This window comes from Oncorhynchus tshawytscha, linkage group LG22 (assembly GCF_018296145.1).
Source record: "Oncorhynchus tshawytscha isolate Ot180627B linkage group LG22, Otsh_v2.0, whole genome shotgun sequence".
Lineage (NCBI taxonomy): Eukaryota > Metazoa > Chordata > Actinopteri > Salmoniformes > Salmonidae > Oncorhynchus > Oncorhynchus tshawytscha.
Window position 1 is genome coordinate 37,459,358 of NC_056450.1, and position 12,567 is coordinate 37,471,924.

The 12,567-nt window shown below is 42.5% G+C and overlaps 1 protein-coding gene across 2 annotated transcripts in view; it reads right to left on the reverse strand.

The window, feature by feature from the left end:
• The window catches only part of LOC112221344 (laminin subunit beta-2), a 79,763-nt gene extending 67,453 nt beyond the window's left edge, over positions 1-12,310 (reverse strand). For both annotated transcript variants that reach the window (XM_042304172.1, XM_042304171.1), the window contains exons 1-2: positions 12,155-12,310; positions 11,845-11,924 (exon numbers count right to left, since the gene is read on the reverse strand). In XM_042304172.1, coding sequence (XP_042160106.1) covers positions 11,845-11,875 — 31 coding nt within the window. In that variant the 5' untranslated portion in view covers positions 11,876-11,924; positions 12,155-12,310. The remainder of the gene's footprint in view (positions 1-11,844; positions 11,925-12,154) is intronic.
• Between the last annotated feature and the right edge of the window lie 257 nt (positions 12,311-12,567).

Genomic DNA, 12,567 nt, shown 5'->3' on the forward strand with positions numbered 1-12,567 from the left:
ATACCTCCTATGCCCTTTGGTACTCCCAAGTCCCAGATCTGTTCAGTCACCAGCCCCTGGCCATGCTATTAATCAGTGTAAGTCTACGTGGGCAGTCAGACACTACATGTTCAGCAGATGTTGGCTGCAGCCAGCCAGTCAAGTAGCTGTGGGTTTGATTTACTGACTAGTGATTTCCGTTTGCTCTTTCACCAGCTGGAGTAACGGATGGAGATTCACTCAAATCCTCCACTGGAGCACATGGACATTAGCTAAAATAAAATAAAAAGTACTTTTGTTTAACTAGGCAAGTCTGTTAAGAACAAATTCTTATTTACAATGACGGCCTAGGAAGAGTGGGTTACCTGCCCTGTTCAGGGGCAGAACGACAGATATTTACCTTGTCAGGGATTCGATTGAGCAACCTTTCGGTTACTGGCCCAACGCTCTAACCTGCCGCCCCAAACTAATCACACATGTGTTTCTACTTAGAAAGTACACAGGGGATTTGCAATTGTGTTATACTCCAAGTGCACTCCATTTTCCTGATACATTTTATCAGAGACACAATCAAAGACTTTTGTGTAAATCTGTCTGGTATTTAAATTGATTTAATGTACAATCTCCGAATAACCTTGAGATTAGGGAAAGTCTGTTCTGTGTGTGTGTGTGTGTGTGTGTGTGTGTGTGTGTGTGTGTGTGTGTGTGTGTGTGTGTGTGTGTGTGTGTGTGTGTGTGTGTGTGTGTGTGTGTGTGTGTGTGGTGTGTGTGAGCGTGCGTGCGTGCGTGTGCTGTGTGTGTGTGTGTGTGTGTGTGCTGTGTGCGTGTGCTGTGTGTGTGTGTGTGTGCGTGCGTGTGTGTGTGTGTGTGTGTGTGTGTGTGTGTGTGTGTGTGTGTGTGTGTGTGCGTGCGTGCGCTGTGTGTGCGTGCGCTGTGTGTGTGTGTGTGTGTGTGTGTGTGTGTGTGTGTGTGTGTGTGTGTGTGTGTGTGTGTGTGTGTGTGTGTGTGTGTGTGTGTGTGTGTGTGTGTGTGTGTGTGTGTGTGTGTGTGCGTGTGTGTGTGTGCGTGCTGTGTATGACTGAACCTGAACATGCCTCCGTTCATGTGTGATGGTAGGAAGCCATTTTTCTTTCCATTTCAGTTGAACCAAGACCAGCAGCTGACCTTTCCTGTCCCTTGGGACACAGAGAGATGACCTGGATAAGCCAGACACTTCCTGTCATTTCCCTCCAGGTATCACTAGAGATGAGTAATGAAACAAGGAAGAAGTAAGAAATCTCACTTACAGATGACTGCAACACCTTCTGGCCACATGTTCACAATTTCACACATCAACATAAAGAGTTTATTTCCAAAACACTACATCCACATGTGTTTTTTCATCAGAAATGGTTGCTTATGGGTACCGTAATGTGTTTGTAAAGTATTACCGTTGCCAGATGTTTTATTTAAATGTTTTAGATGTGTATGAAAATGTGTTTTTTGCTAAACGCTACATCTATTGTTTAGCCGGAATGGAATGTTCGCATTCTGTATATTTGACTGTTATATTTTCTCACCTAGCTATTTTAAAGGGATACTTTGGGATTTTGGCAATGAAATCCTTTATTTACTTCCCCAGAGTCAAAAGAACTTGTGGACACCATTTGTATGTCTCTGTTGTCTAGTATGAAAGAAGTTAGAGGTAGCTCCGCAAGACGATGCTAACGAGCATTAGGGCAATGACTGGAACTTAGCAATTGCGCTAGTGTTAGTTAGCAACACCCTTCAAACTGCACGCACTAGTCCCATTATCACAGTATACCTGAAGATATAATTGCTTGGTCACCTCACCTTGTTACCTGTACTTGATAAATTTATAAACATTGAATATAAATGACAGAAGACATGAGAAGTAAATCAGAAAGTGTGTTGGTTATGTTGCTTGTCTAAAGTATGATTTGCCAGTCTAAATCTGTACTATTTGCCAGTCTAAAGAAGTACTATGTCAGTTTAAAGTGGTACTATTTGCCAGTCTAAAACAGTACTATTTGCCAGTCTGAAGCAGTACTATTTGCCAGTCTGAAGCAGTACTATTTGCCAGTCTAAATCTGTAGTATTTTCCAGTCTAAAGCAGTACTATGTCAGCCTAAAGCAGTACTATTTGAGTCTAAAGCAGTACTATTTGCCAGTTTAAAGCAGTACTATTTGCCAGTCTAAATCTGTAGTATTTTCCAGTCTAAAGCAGTACTTATTTGCCAGTCTGAAGCAGCACTTAAATGTTAGTGTGAGATCTGTCTTGTAGCATGTGGAGGGGCGTGGCCACCAAGCGCCCAGGTGGCCATGGTCTGCTCATTAAGGGACATTCCATTACTAATTGGGGTACTAATTGGGGTGAAAGAGTTTCTGCTCTAGTCCAGCTCTTTTAAAAGTATTCTATATATGTCTGTATCATACAGGTTATAGTATCTAAACTGTTATTATATTGTTGTTTACTTGCTAAGTGTTTATTGGCTTAGTTTGACAAAGTGTTTTATATTAATATAAGTGTTTCCTGTCACCTGGTCTCTGCCAGGGTATATACTGTATACTCAGGTGTAGAGTTTTATGGGAGTGGAAGATGGCCGCCTGGGTTGGTTAGTGTTATTCTGAGCCCTAAGGGGCTAGCCAGACTGATCTTCAGTCTTTATAGTCATTTGACTAGTTTAAGAAAAAATAAATTTTTATTTACTTTCAGCCTGGTCCGGCATCTTGTTGGATGATTTGTATATTTTGTAAATACCTGCACCTTCTCCAAGAGCCTTAAAATTAAAAACCCTGCACTAGGTCTTCTTGTAACGGTTTTCTTCTGTGGACAAAGGAGAGGACCAAAGCGCAGCGTGGTTAGAGTTCAACATGTTTAATAAAGACCATAAACGTGAACACTACAAAATACCAAAACAACAAATGTGAAAAACCAAAACAGTCCTATCTGGTACATAGACACAAAGACAGAAGACAACCACCCACAAAAACCCAACACAAAACAGGCTACCTAAATATGGTTCCCAATCAGAGACAATGACTAACACCTGCCTCTGATTGAGAACCATATCAGGCCAAACATAGAAATGGGAAAACTAGACACACAACATAGAATGCCCACTCAGCTCATGTCCTGACCAACACTAAAACAAAGAAAACACAAAAGAACTATGGTCAGAACGTGACACTTCTGCTTCCTGCCTCACCAACACCAGCCAGACAGCTCCAACCATACAGGTCAAGTACAGGATTCTATCAATTTAATTGTCTGCATTTTTATGTATTGACATTTTCCCCCCAACCCTACCATCTCTACCCTGATTGGTGTAAACTAATGGACAACAATACTTCTACTGCTAGTTACAGCTGTTTTTGCTCACATGTACAGTACATCTAGTGACATAATTATACATATTTTCCCACTCCTCTTTTAGCCATAGCTGGATTTTCCTCTTTCTGTAAGTGCTGTATTTTCACCCACAGTGGCCAATCCACTATTCTTTGTGATCTTACCTCCGATGTACACAGATTAACACATCTTTCCCAGTATAATGCCACTTTACTATTTTATCTTGCAACACATCACTCCATTTTACTGTGATGTCTTACAAAGGTCCTGAACCTTCCTATTTGTAAAATGTCTAGTGATATTGACCTAAAAATAAATACTTTAGGCCAAGAGTATAATGATATATCCCATTGACTGATGGTGGTTTTTCAGATCCCCTAACAAAACAGTTTGCAGGTCAATCTGAAACAGGATATTATGACATCACAACCATTCCTGGATTCCAAAAGCGAGCCACCGATGGACAGTACCAGAAAATCTGTTCTATAGATTCTGTTTCCTCGTGGCAGAGTCTGCACTGGGCTGACTGTTCTATAGATTCTGTTTCCTCATGGCAGAGTCTGCACAGGGCTGACTGTTCTATAGATTCTGTTTCCTCGTGGCAGAGTCTGCACAGGGCTGACTGTTCTATAGATTCTGTTTCCTCATGGCAGAGTCTGCACTGGGCTGACTGTTCTATAGATTCTGTTTCCTCGTGGCAGAGTCTGCACTGGGCTGACTGTTCTATAGATTCTGTTTCCTCGTGGCAGAGTCTACACAGGGCTGACTGTTCTATAGATTCTGTTTCCTCATGGCAGAGTCTGCACTGGGCTGACTGTTCTATAGATTCTGTTTCCTCATGGCAGAGTCTGCACAGGGCTGACTGTTCTATAGATTCTGTTTCCTCATGGCAGAGTCTGCACAGGGCTGACTGTTCTATAGATTCTGTTTCCTCATGGCAGAGTCTGCACAGGGCTGACTGTTCTATAGATTCTGTTTCCTCGTGGCAGAGTCTGCACAGGGCTGACTGTTCTATAGATTCTGTTTCCTCGTGGCAGAGTCTGCACAGGGCTGACTGTTCTATAGATTCTGTTTCCTCGTGGCAGAGTCTGCACAGGGCTGACTGTTCTATAGATTCTGTTTCCTCGTGGCAGAGTCTGCACAGGGCTGACTGTTCTATAGATTCTGTTTCCTCGTGGCAGAGTCTGCACAGGGCTGACTGTTCTATAGATTCTGTTTCCTCGTGGCAGAGTCTGCACAGGGCTGACTGTTCTATAGATTCTGTTTCCTCGTGGCAGAGTCTGCACAGGGCTGACTGTTCTATAGATTCTGTTTCCTCGTGGCAGAGTCTGCACAGGGCTGACTGTTCTATAGATTCTGTTTCCTCGTGGCAGAGTCTGCACAGGGCTGACTGTTCTATAGATTCTGTTTCCTCGTGGCAGAGTCTGCACAGGGCTGACTGTTCTATAGATTCTGTTTCCTCGTGGCAGAGTCTGCACAGGGCTGACTGTTCTATAGATTCTGTTTCCTCGTGGCAGAGTCTGCACAGGGCTGACTGTTCTATAGATTCTGTTTCCTCGTGGCAGAGTCTGCACAGGGCTGACTGTTCTATAGATTCTGTTTCCTCGTGGCAGAGTCTGCACAGGGCTGACTGTTCTATAGATTCTGTTTCCTCGTGGCAGAGTCTGCACAGGGCTGACTGTTCTATAGATTCTGTTTCCTCGTGGCAGAGTCTGCACAGGGCTGACTGTTCTATAGATTCTGTTTCCTCGTGGCAGAGTCTGCACAGGGCTGACTGTTCTATAGATTCTGTTTCCTCGTGGCAGAGTCTGCACAGGGCTGACTGTTCTATAGATTCTGTTTCCTCGTGGCAGAGTCTGCACAGGGCTGACTGTTCTATAGATTCTGTTTCCTCGTGGCAGAGTCTGCACTGGGCTGACTGTTCTATAGATTCTGTTTCCTCGTGGCAGAGTCTGCACAGGGCTGACTGTTCTATAGATTCTGTTTCCTCGTGGCAGAGTCTGCACAGGGCTGACTGTTCTATAGATTCTGTTTCCTCGTGGCAGAGTCTACACAGGGCTGACTGTCCAATGACCCATCTATTGAGCATTATTTTTGCAGCAAATATTTTATATAATAGCTTAAATAGAAATGAACGAATTGATGTGTCAATTGTTTTATATTTCAGTTCAAAGACCCAATGCCAAGGTAGTGGGACATCAAAGACCTGTTCCCAACTAACTTTAATTTTATACACCATTGCTGTCAAACCATTTTACTTTAAGTAAAACTGATACATTTTCAGATTTATACTAATCATTTAAGCCTTAAGGATTTTCAATGGGTGGCAGACAGACTACTTCAATTTTTCTTCCAATTTTATGGCAAAGCTGAGATTAGTGTTTTTATAATTTTGTATTGAGCATACACCTCCATACACTGTTACAAGCTTGTGTGACACAATTTTACCATCCTTGTTTACAATGTCCTTCATAAATATTACAGGAATCACATAAACTCTGGTTTCCTGAGAGATATATATTTTTTAAAATAAATAATCGGTATTACAAAAATGAATTGGAGACACACCCCTGTTCAGGCTGGGCCAAACGGACAGTTATCTAACGAGTGATCTAACCTTTTATTTATCCCCGATCATAAATAGATAGGGTTCATGTGTCAACCTGTAGAGTATCCCAGCCTCTATGTCTACATGTCAAGGTGCAATGGTAATAACATAATAAGAGCACCTCCAACTTCAAGAATCAGTCTAGGCTACATACACTATATATACAAACGTATGTGGACTCACCTTCAAATAAGTGGATTCAGTTATTTCAGCCACACCCGTTGCTGACCGGTGTGTAAAACAGAGCACACAGCCATGCAATCTCCATAGACACAGTACATAGCCCACCTATAATTTAGCCCAAACAACTACCTCTTTCCCTACTGTATTTAATTAATTTATTTATTTTGCTCCTTTGCACCCCATTATTTTTATTTCTACTTTGCACATTCTTCCACTGCAAATCTACCATTCCAGTGTTTTACTTGCTATATTGTATTTACTTTTCCACCATGGCCTTTTTTGCCTTTACCTCCCTTCTCACCTCATTTGCTCACATCGTATATAGACTTGTTTATACTGTATTGTTGACTGTATGTTTGTTTTACTCCATGTGTAACTGTGTCGTTGTATGTGTCGAACTGCTTTGCTTTATCTTGGCCAGGTCGCAATTGTAAATGAGAACTTGTTCTCAACTTGCCTACCTGGTTAAATAAAGGTGAAATATATATTTTTTTTAAATAGACAAACACTGGCACTAGAATGGCCTTACTGAAGAGCAGTGACTTTCAAGGTGACACCGTCATAGGATGCCACCTTTCTATCAAGTCCGTTTGTCAGTTTGCTAAAGCTGCCCCGTTCAACTGTAAGTGCTGTTATTGTGACGTGGAAACATCTAGGAGCAACAACGGCTCAGCTGCGAAGTGGTAGACCACACAAGCTCACAGAACGGGACCACAGATTGCTGAAGCGTATAAAAACCGTCTGTCCTCGGTTGCAACACTCACTACCGAGTTCCAAACTGATCCTGGGGGCAACGTCAACACCATAACTGTTTGTAATTTCAGATTGCATATCTTATTCATATGCATCGTTGCTGACGTGCTGGCTACACACACACAGTGAAGTAAGGTTGGCTGCAGGAGAATTTACATCTTGACGTCAAGTTCCATATAAGGGCATATCGTAACGTTTGTATGTAGCACGGTTTTCCCCACACATGCTCAGTTGTTACCCATCTCCACTGCTGTGGCAGTCGGCTACATCAAATAATGACAGGAAGTTAACCGCAACTGTATAAGGTGGAAAAATATACATTTCCTGACTCATAACCAATAGTACTTTGACAAAAATAGCTCATTATGCTTTCAACAAAACAATACTTCCTTTATTTAACTAGGCAAGTCAGTTAAGAACACATTCTTATTGTCAACGACGGCCTAGGAACAGTGGGTTAACTGGCCTAGGAACAGTGGGTTAACTGGCCTAGGAACAGTGGGTTAACTGGCCTAGGAACAGTGGGTTAACTGGCCTAGGAACAGTGGGTTAACTGGCCTAGGAACAGTGGGTTAACTGGCCTAGGAACAGTGGGTTAACTGGCCTAGGAACAGTGGGTTAACTGGCCTAGGAACAGTGGGTTAACTGCCTGTTCAGGGGCAGAACGACAGATTTGTACCTTGTCAGCTCGGGATTTGAACTTGCAATCTTCCGGTCCAACGGTCTAACTACTAGGCTACCCTGCTGCAATTGGCAGATTTCTGAATCATGAATTCACTGGCAACGGGAGCAGAGTGACGCTCTGCATCCAGCAACGTTACGAGTTACGTGATCTGTTTTTCGCAGCTCTTTCAGTACAGCACTACAGGGAGAGAGAGGAGCAGAGTGTAGACTCCACTGAAAAGAGTTTCAACGTATGGAATCAATTTGGAGTTTCTTGATTTTGGATAAACTTCTCCTTTAAGATAAATAAACTTCTCCTTTAAGATAAATAAACTTCTCCTTTATAAGATAAATAAACTTCTCCTTTAAGATAAATAAACTTCTCCTTTATAAGATAAATAAACTTCTCCTTTAAGATAAATAAACTTCTCCTTTAAGATAAATAAACTTCTCCTTTAAGATAAATAAACTTCTCCTTTATAAGATAAATAAACTTATTGTAAGAAACTCTTGATGAGAACATCTGCTAAATGACTATGTTTTGTAAATGTAAATGTTTTACATACAGATATCATATTACTGTATTGAATTATTAAAAATATATCTACAGAACCAATCAAACGTTTGGACACACCTACTCATTCAAGGGTTTCTCTTTATTTAAAAAAAAAACACGTTTTTCTACATTGTAGAATAATAGTGAAGACATCAAAACTAGGAAATACCACATGTGAGAAATGTATCATTGTCACACTCTGACCATGATTTGTGTTGTTTGTTTCTATGTTTTGTTTGGTCAGGGTGTGATATGGGTGGGCATTCTATGTTGTATGTCTAGTTTGTATTTTTCTATATGTTTTGGCCTGATATGGTTCTCAATCAGAGGCAGGTGTTTGTCGTTGTCTCTGATTGGGAACCATATTTAGGTAGCCTGTTTTGTGTTGTGGTTGGTGGATTAATGTCTATGTTACATTGTATGTTAGCACAGTGGTTTGATAGCAGTCAAGTTTGTTAGTTTGTCCTTTATTAAAAATGATGCATTCACACTGTGCTTTGGTCTACTCAATACGACGATCGTGACAATCATTTGTAATTTTTTTTGTAATGTATGTTACATTTTAACGTGTAAAATCAAGCAGTACTGCTTTCTCTAAGAGTGATGCAGATGTATAGCATTTTACAAAATAACATGATTATTTGTCTCTCTGATATGAAACCATCAAGTGATGGATTTTGAACAAATACATGTCTGTCATTGCAATGAATAAATAGTGAGAAAAAAAACACCAATCTCTTTCTTAAGTACTTTCAACAAAAAAATGTTTTACCAACATTTCTGAAAATGGATATATAGCGTTTTGGAATTAAACTTTTCACCTGTAACACCAAACTAAATCAGCTAGCTTAGCGCTCCCTATGGGGGTATCTATATACCAGTCAATTACAGGTGAGCACTGACCCGTCTTCATGACCACATGAAACAGATCGTTAGGGTTTAAAGGTGAGTGTTTTACTAGGCAACCATCTGTCCCTTGATATTAGAACTGAGGCAGTGGAGACTGTGTGCAGTGAGAAGGAATAGTGGACTGACCATCCCTCTCAGGCTCCATAATGAACGTCATGTCCACTCTTAAATACAGGTGTATATACAGGTGTATTTAAGACGTATGACGGAGCCTATCATCATACGATAGAGCTTGGTTGTAGATGCATACAGCAGTGTGATAAAGAGGCAGAAGCTAAGCAGGCCTGGAGGGACAACACAGTCCAGGCTTTCTCCTCCCCTCCCTGGGCCTTGTCTGTTATATTTCTTAGAGTGAGAGTAGACCAGAAAGCAGCCCATCAGACTAAGTAGAGGAAGTGCCTCTTTCCAAGAAGACAGGTAGACAGTAGATAAACAGCTAATTGGAATACTGTGTGGGGGGGTTCAACTGTGTGAGGGGGTTCAACTGTGTGAGGGCGTTCAACTGTGTGGGGGGTTCCACTGTGTGAGGGGGTTCAACTGTGTGAGGGGGTTCAACTGTGTGGGGAGGTTCAACTGTGTGGGGGTTCAACTGTGTGGGGGGTTCAACTGTGTGAGGGGGTTCAACTGTGTGAGGGGGTTCAACTGTGTGGGGGGTTCAACTGTGTGAGGGGGTTCAACTGTGTGAGGGGGTTCAACTGTGTGAGGGGGTTCAACTGTGTGGGGGGTTCAACTGTGTGGGGGTTCAACTGTGTGGGGGTTCAACTGTGTGAGGGGGTTCAACTGTGTGAGGGGGTTCAACTGTGTGGGGGTTCAACTGTGTGAGGGGTTCAACTGTGTGAGGGGGTTCAACTGTGGTTAAAGCCTGAGGAGCATGTATGATCTGATAGGGTTGTAACATACATGACAGGGCTATGGTGCTATGGCCATCAATCAGCGGAGACAAAAAGGCTGAGATAGAAAAAATATTTATATTGTAACCTTCATTCATACACCCACTGTTTCAAGTGACAACTGGTAGGAAACAATCCCAACTTTTACCTGACGCATTGTGTTTTCACTCTTAACTTCAAGTGCACTTACTTTGTTATACACGACGTCAACTTGACCCTGACAACCATGAAATACAAGCCCCAAAACACAGTTCACAATAGGTACTGTGTTAACCTAAGATATATGACCCTATCAAGTACACTGGGGTTAGGTTAAACATGATACCACAAGTGCCAATGCCACTCTTGTTATTAGAAAGAACATCTCCTCATCCTCCTCCTCATCGTCCCCCCCTCATCATCCTCCTCCTCATCTTCCTTTTTTCACAGAGAAAAGTCCCTGCCCACCACTCTTCTTCTCTCTCATAAACCCCCCCTCTCTCCCCCTCTCCGTCTGGTTTCTGTGGAGGGCTTTAACTGGCCCATTGTTCTTGAATCCACGAGTTCCGGAGTCTCCGTTCACAGAGGGCCTCCCAACACTGGGCACCAGCCTGTACCTGTCCTTCACCTGCACACAAAAAGCACACCGGTGCTCCGGGAGACTAGAAGAAAGCTATGTCACAGAGGCTTTAGTTCTATAAGGAATGCTTCTGTCCTCTTTCATGTAAGCCTGAACACTCGTCACCAACGTACATTCTTTCAGAGGGAGATTTATTCACAAAAGAACAGTTTGTTCAGTCTTTTCTTCTCTCCTTTCACTCCACAGTAAAGAAGGTCCCTGTTCACCATCTTTCTTAACACAGCTGCTGTTCCCCGTCTACTAGTCACAACAGTGGGGGCTCACGTGCAGAATCACCTGCAAGGCTTTCCCACAATGCCTGAGGGAGACCACTGTGACACAAATGACCCAATGAAGACCAGTTACATTTCGAGTGTGAGACAGGAGCCTCGGCTGTCAACAACCTATAGAAAATAGATACAGCCACTGCTCTTTAAAATCCCCAGCTCTCTCATCCTCTAGCATCTTCTGAGGAGGAGGGGGAGGAGAGAAGAGGGCAGAGCGAGAAGAGCTGAGCTTTGTCCATCTGATCAGCCAGTCCCTTTCACCCAACACATGAAAAGTAATTAACCTAGTCTGGCCCAATGATGTGAGGAGATGGGAATGAACCCTGACCTCCAGAGGTCACACACAGAGGCGTCAGGGTTCTGAAGAGATCACTCTGTATCTCTATAATGACAGACTGCCGGGTAGACTACACTCACAAGTAGAACCCTTTAAACAAAGACCAGTCCCCAGCCTCGGATTAAATAACCCCACCCTCCCCCAACCCACACACCCTGTGATGCTGTAACAACAACATCGTTGGTGAGGTGGACTGGCTCCATTTGTGGATTCAGCTGGGCTGTTTTAAGAGAACCATAAACAACAAACAGAGTTGATGGTTAGCCTCCCCAAAGCACAAAGTCCCACCCAGACACCTCTCCAACACCACCCAGGAAGACAGGGGAATTTACCACCAAGGACAGTGGCCCAACTGTGAACTGAGAAGTGACCCCTAATGAGGGGAATGGGGATCCCCCCCCAAAAAACAAGGCATCTTGTCTCAGAGCTGGAGACAGTAAACACAACCCTCTGCCTCCCTCTGTCCCGTCCTTCATCCATGAAGGCTATAGTAGTCTATCTGTAGATCTGATCTTTCAATTCTGGATGCTTGAGGTACCCACATTTTTCTGTGATTTTAAACCTTTAAATTCTGCATCGCAAGTTCACAACACATATAGTTAACAGTATAAATTACACAACCTCTAGGGCAGTTTACAACTCATACCGTTTTCATTGCATCATTAGGCCGCTGGTTGGCATAGGAAAATGTTAATTGCGTTCAAAGCGCTCAGCGCAGAGGCTACTTACCACAGATGAAAATGACCGGTGTCACGTGCATGGCTTTATGGTCATCAGTCAATCAATCCCCTTTGAAGTGTAGATTCAGACTGAAAATTGTACATAGACATAGCCTGGTATGAATCATTTTACACGTCAACTCAGTTAATGAAGATCCGACGGAACGTTTTGATTCCACACGTATTTAAAAAGAAAAACACTAAAATAAACTAATACGGCATTAGAATGTATAGGTTCCAGGTTGGAAGGTTTACTGTAATATAACAACGTTGTTCAACTGTAATAAATTATTTCAGAGAGAGAAAAAAATCAAACTTACACCCTTTATATCAGTAGGTTTGATCCCCGTATTTTAAATCAAGTCGAATGCTGCGAGTCCCGCTGTTAAATAGAATGCGAGGTTGAGCAGAGTTAGCAGTGTGATCTGAAGTCTGGCGACCACTCTCCAAAGTTCTGTCCTGAGTCTCGTTTAAATGGAAACTCCGCAGCGGAGCTGCTTTCGTAGGAATGGACTCGCACTTCTGCCTACTCGAGATCTGATCACGTCTGACTGGGGGGTTGCATATGTTTATTGTAGTGTAATAACGTCAAAACAAAAATCCACTAATAAAACGGTTTAATCCTTGTGTGGTGTTCGTGTTTTTGTTATTTTCCCAATGTTCGCGGGTCTGATGGACGCACAACATTATTGGGTTTATAAAACAATACAGCCTTAACAATTTACATAAAAAT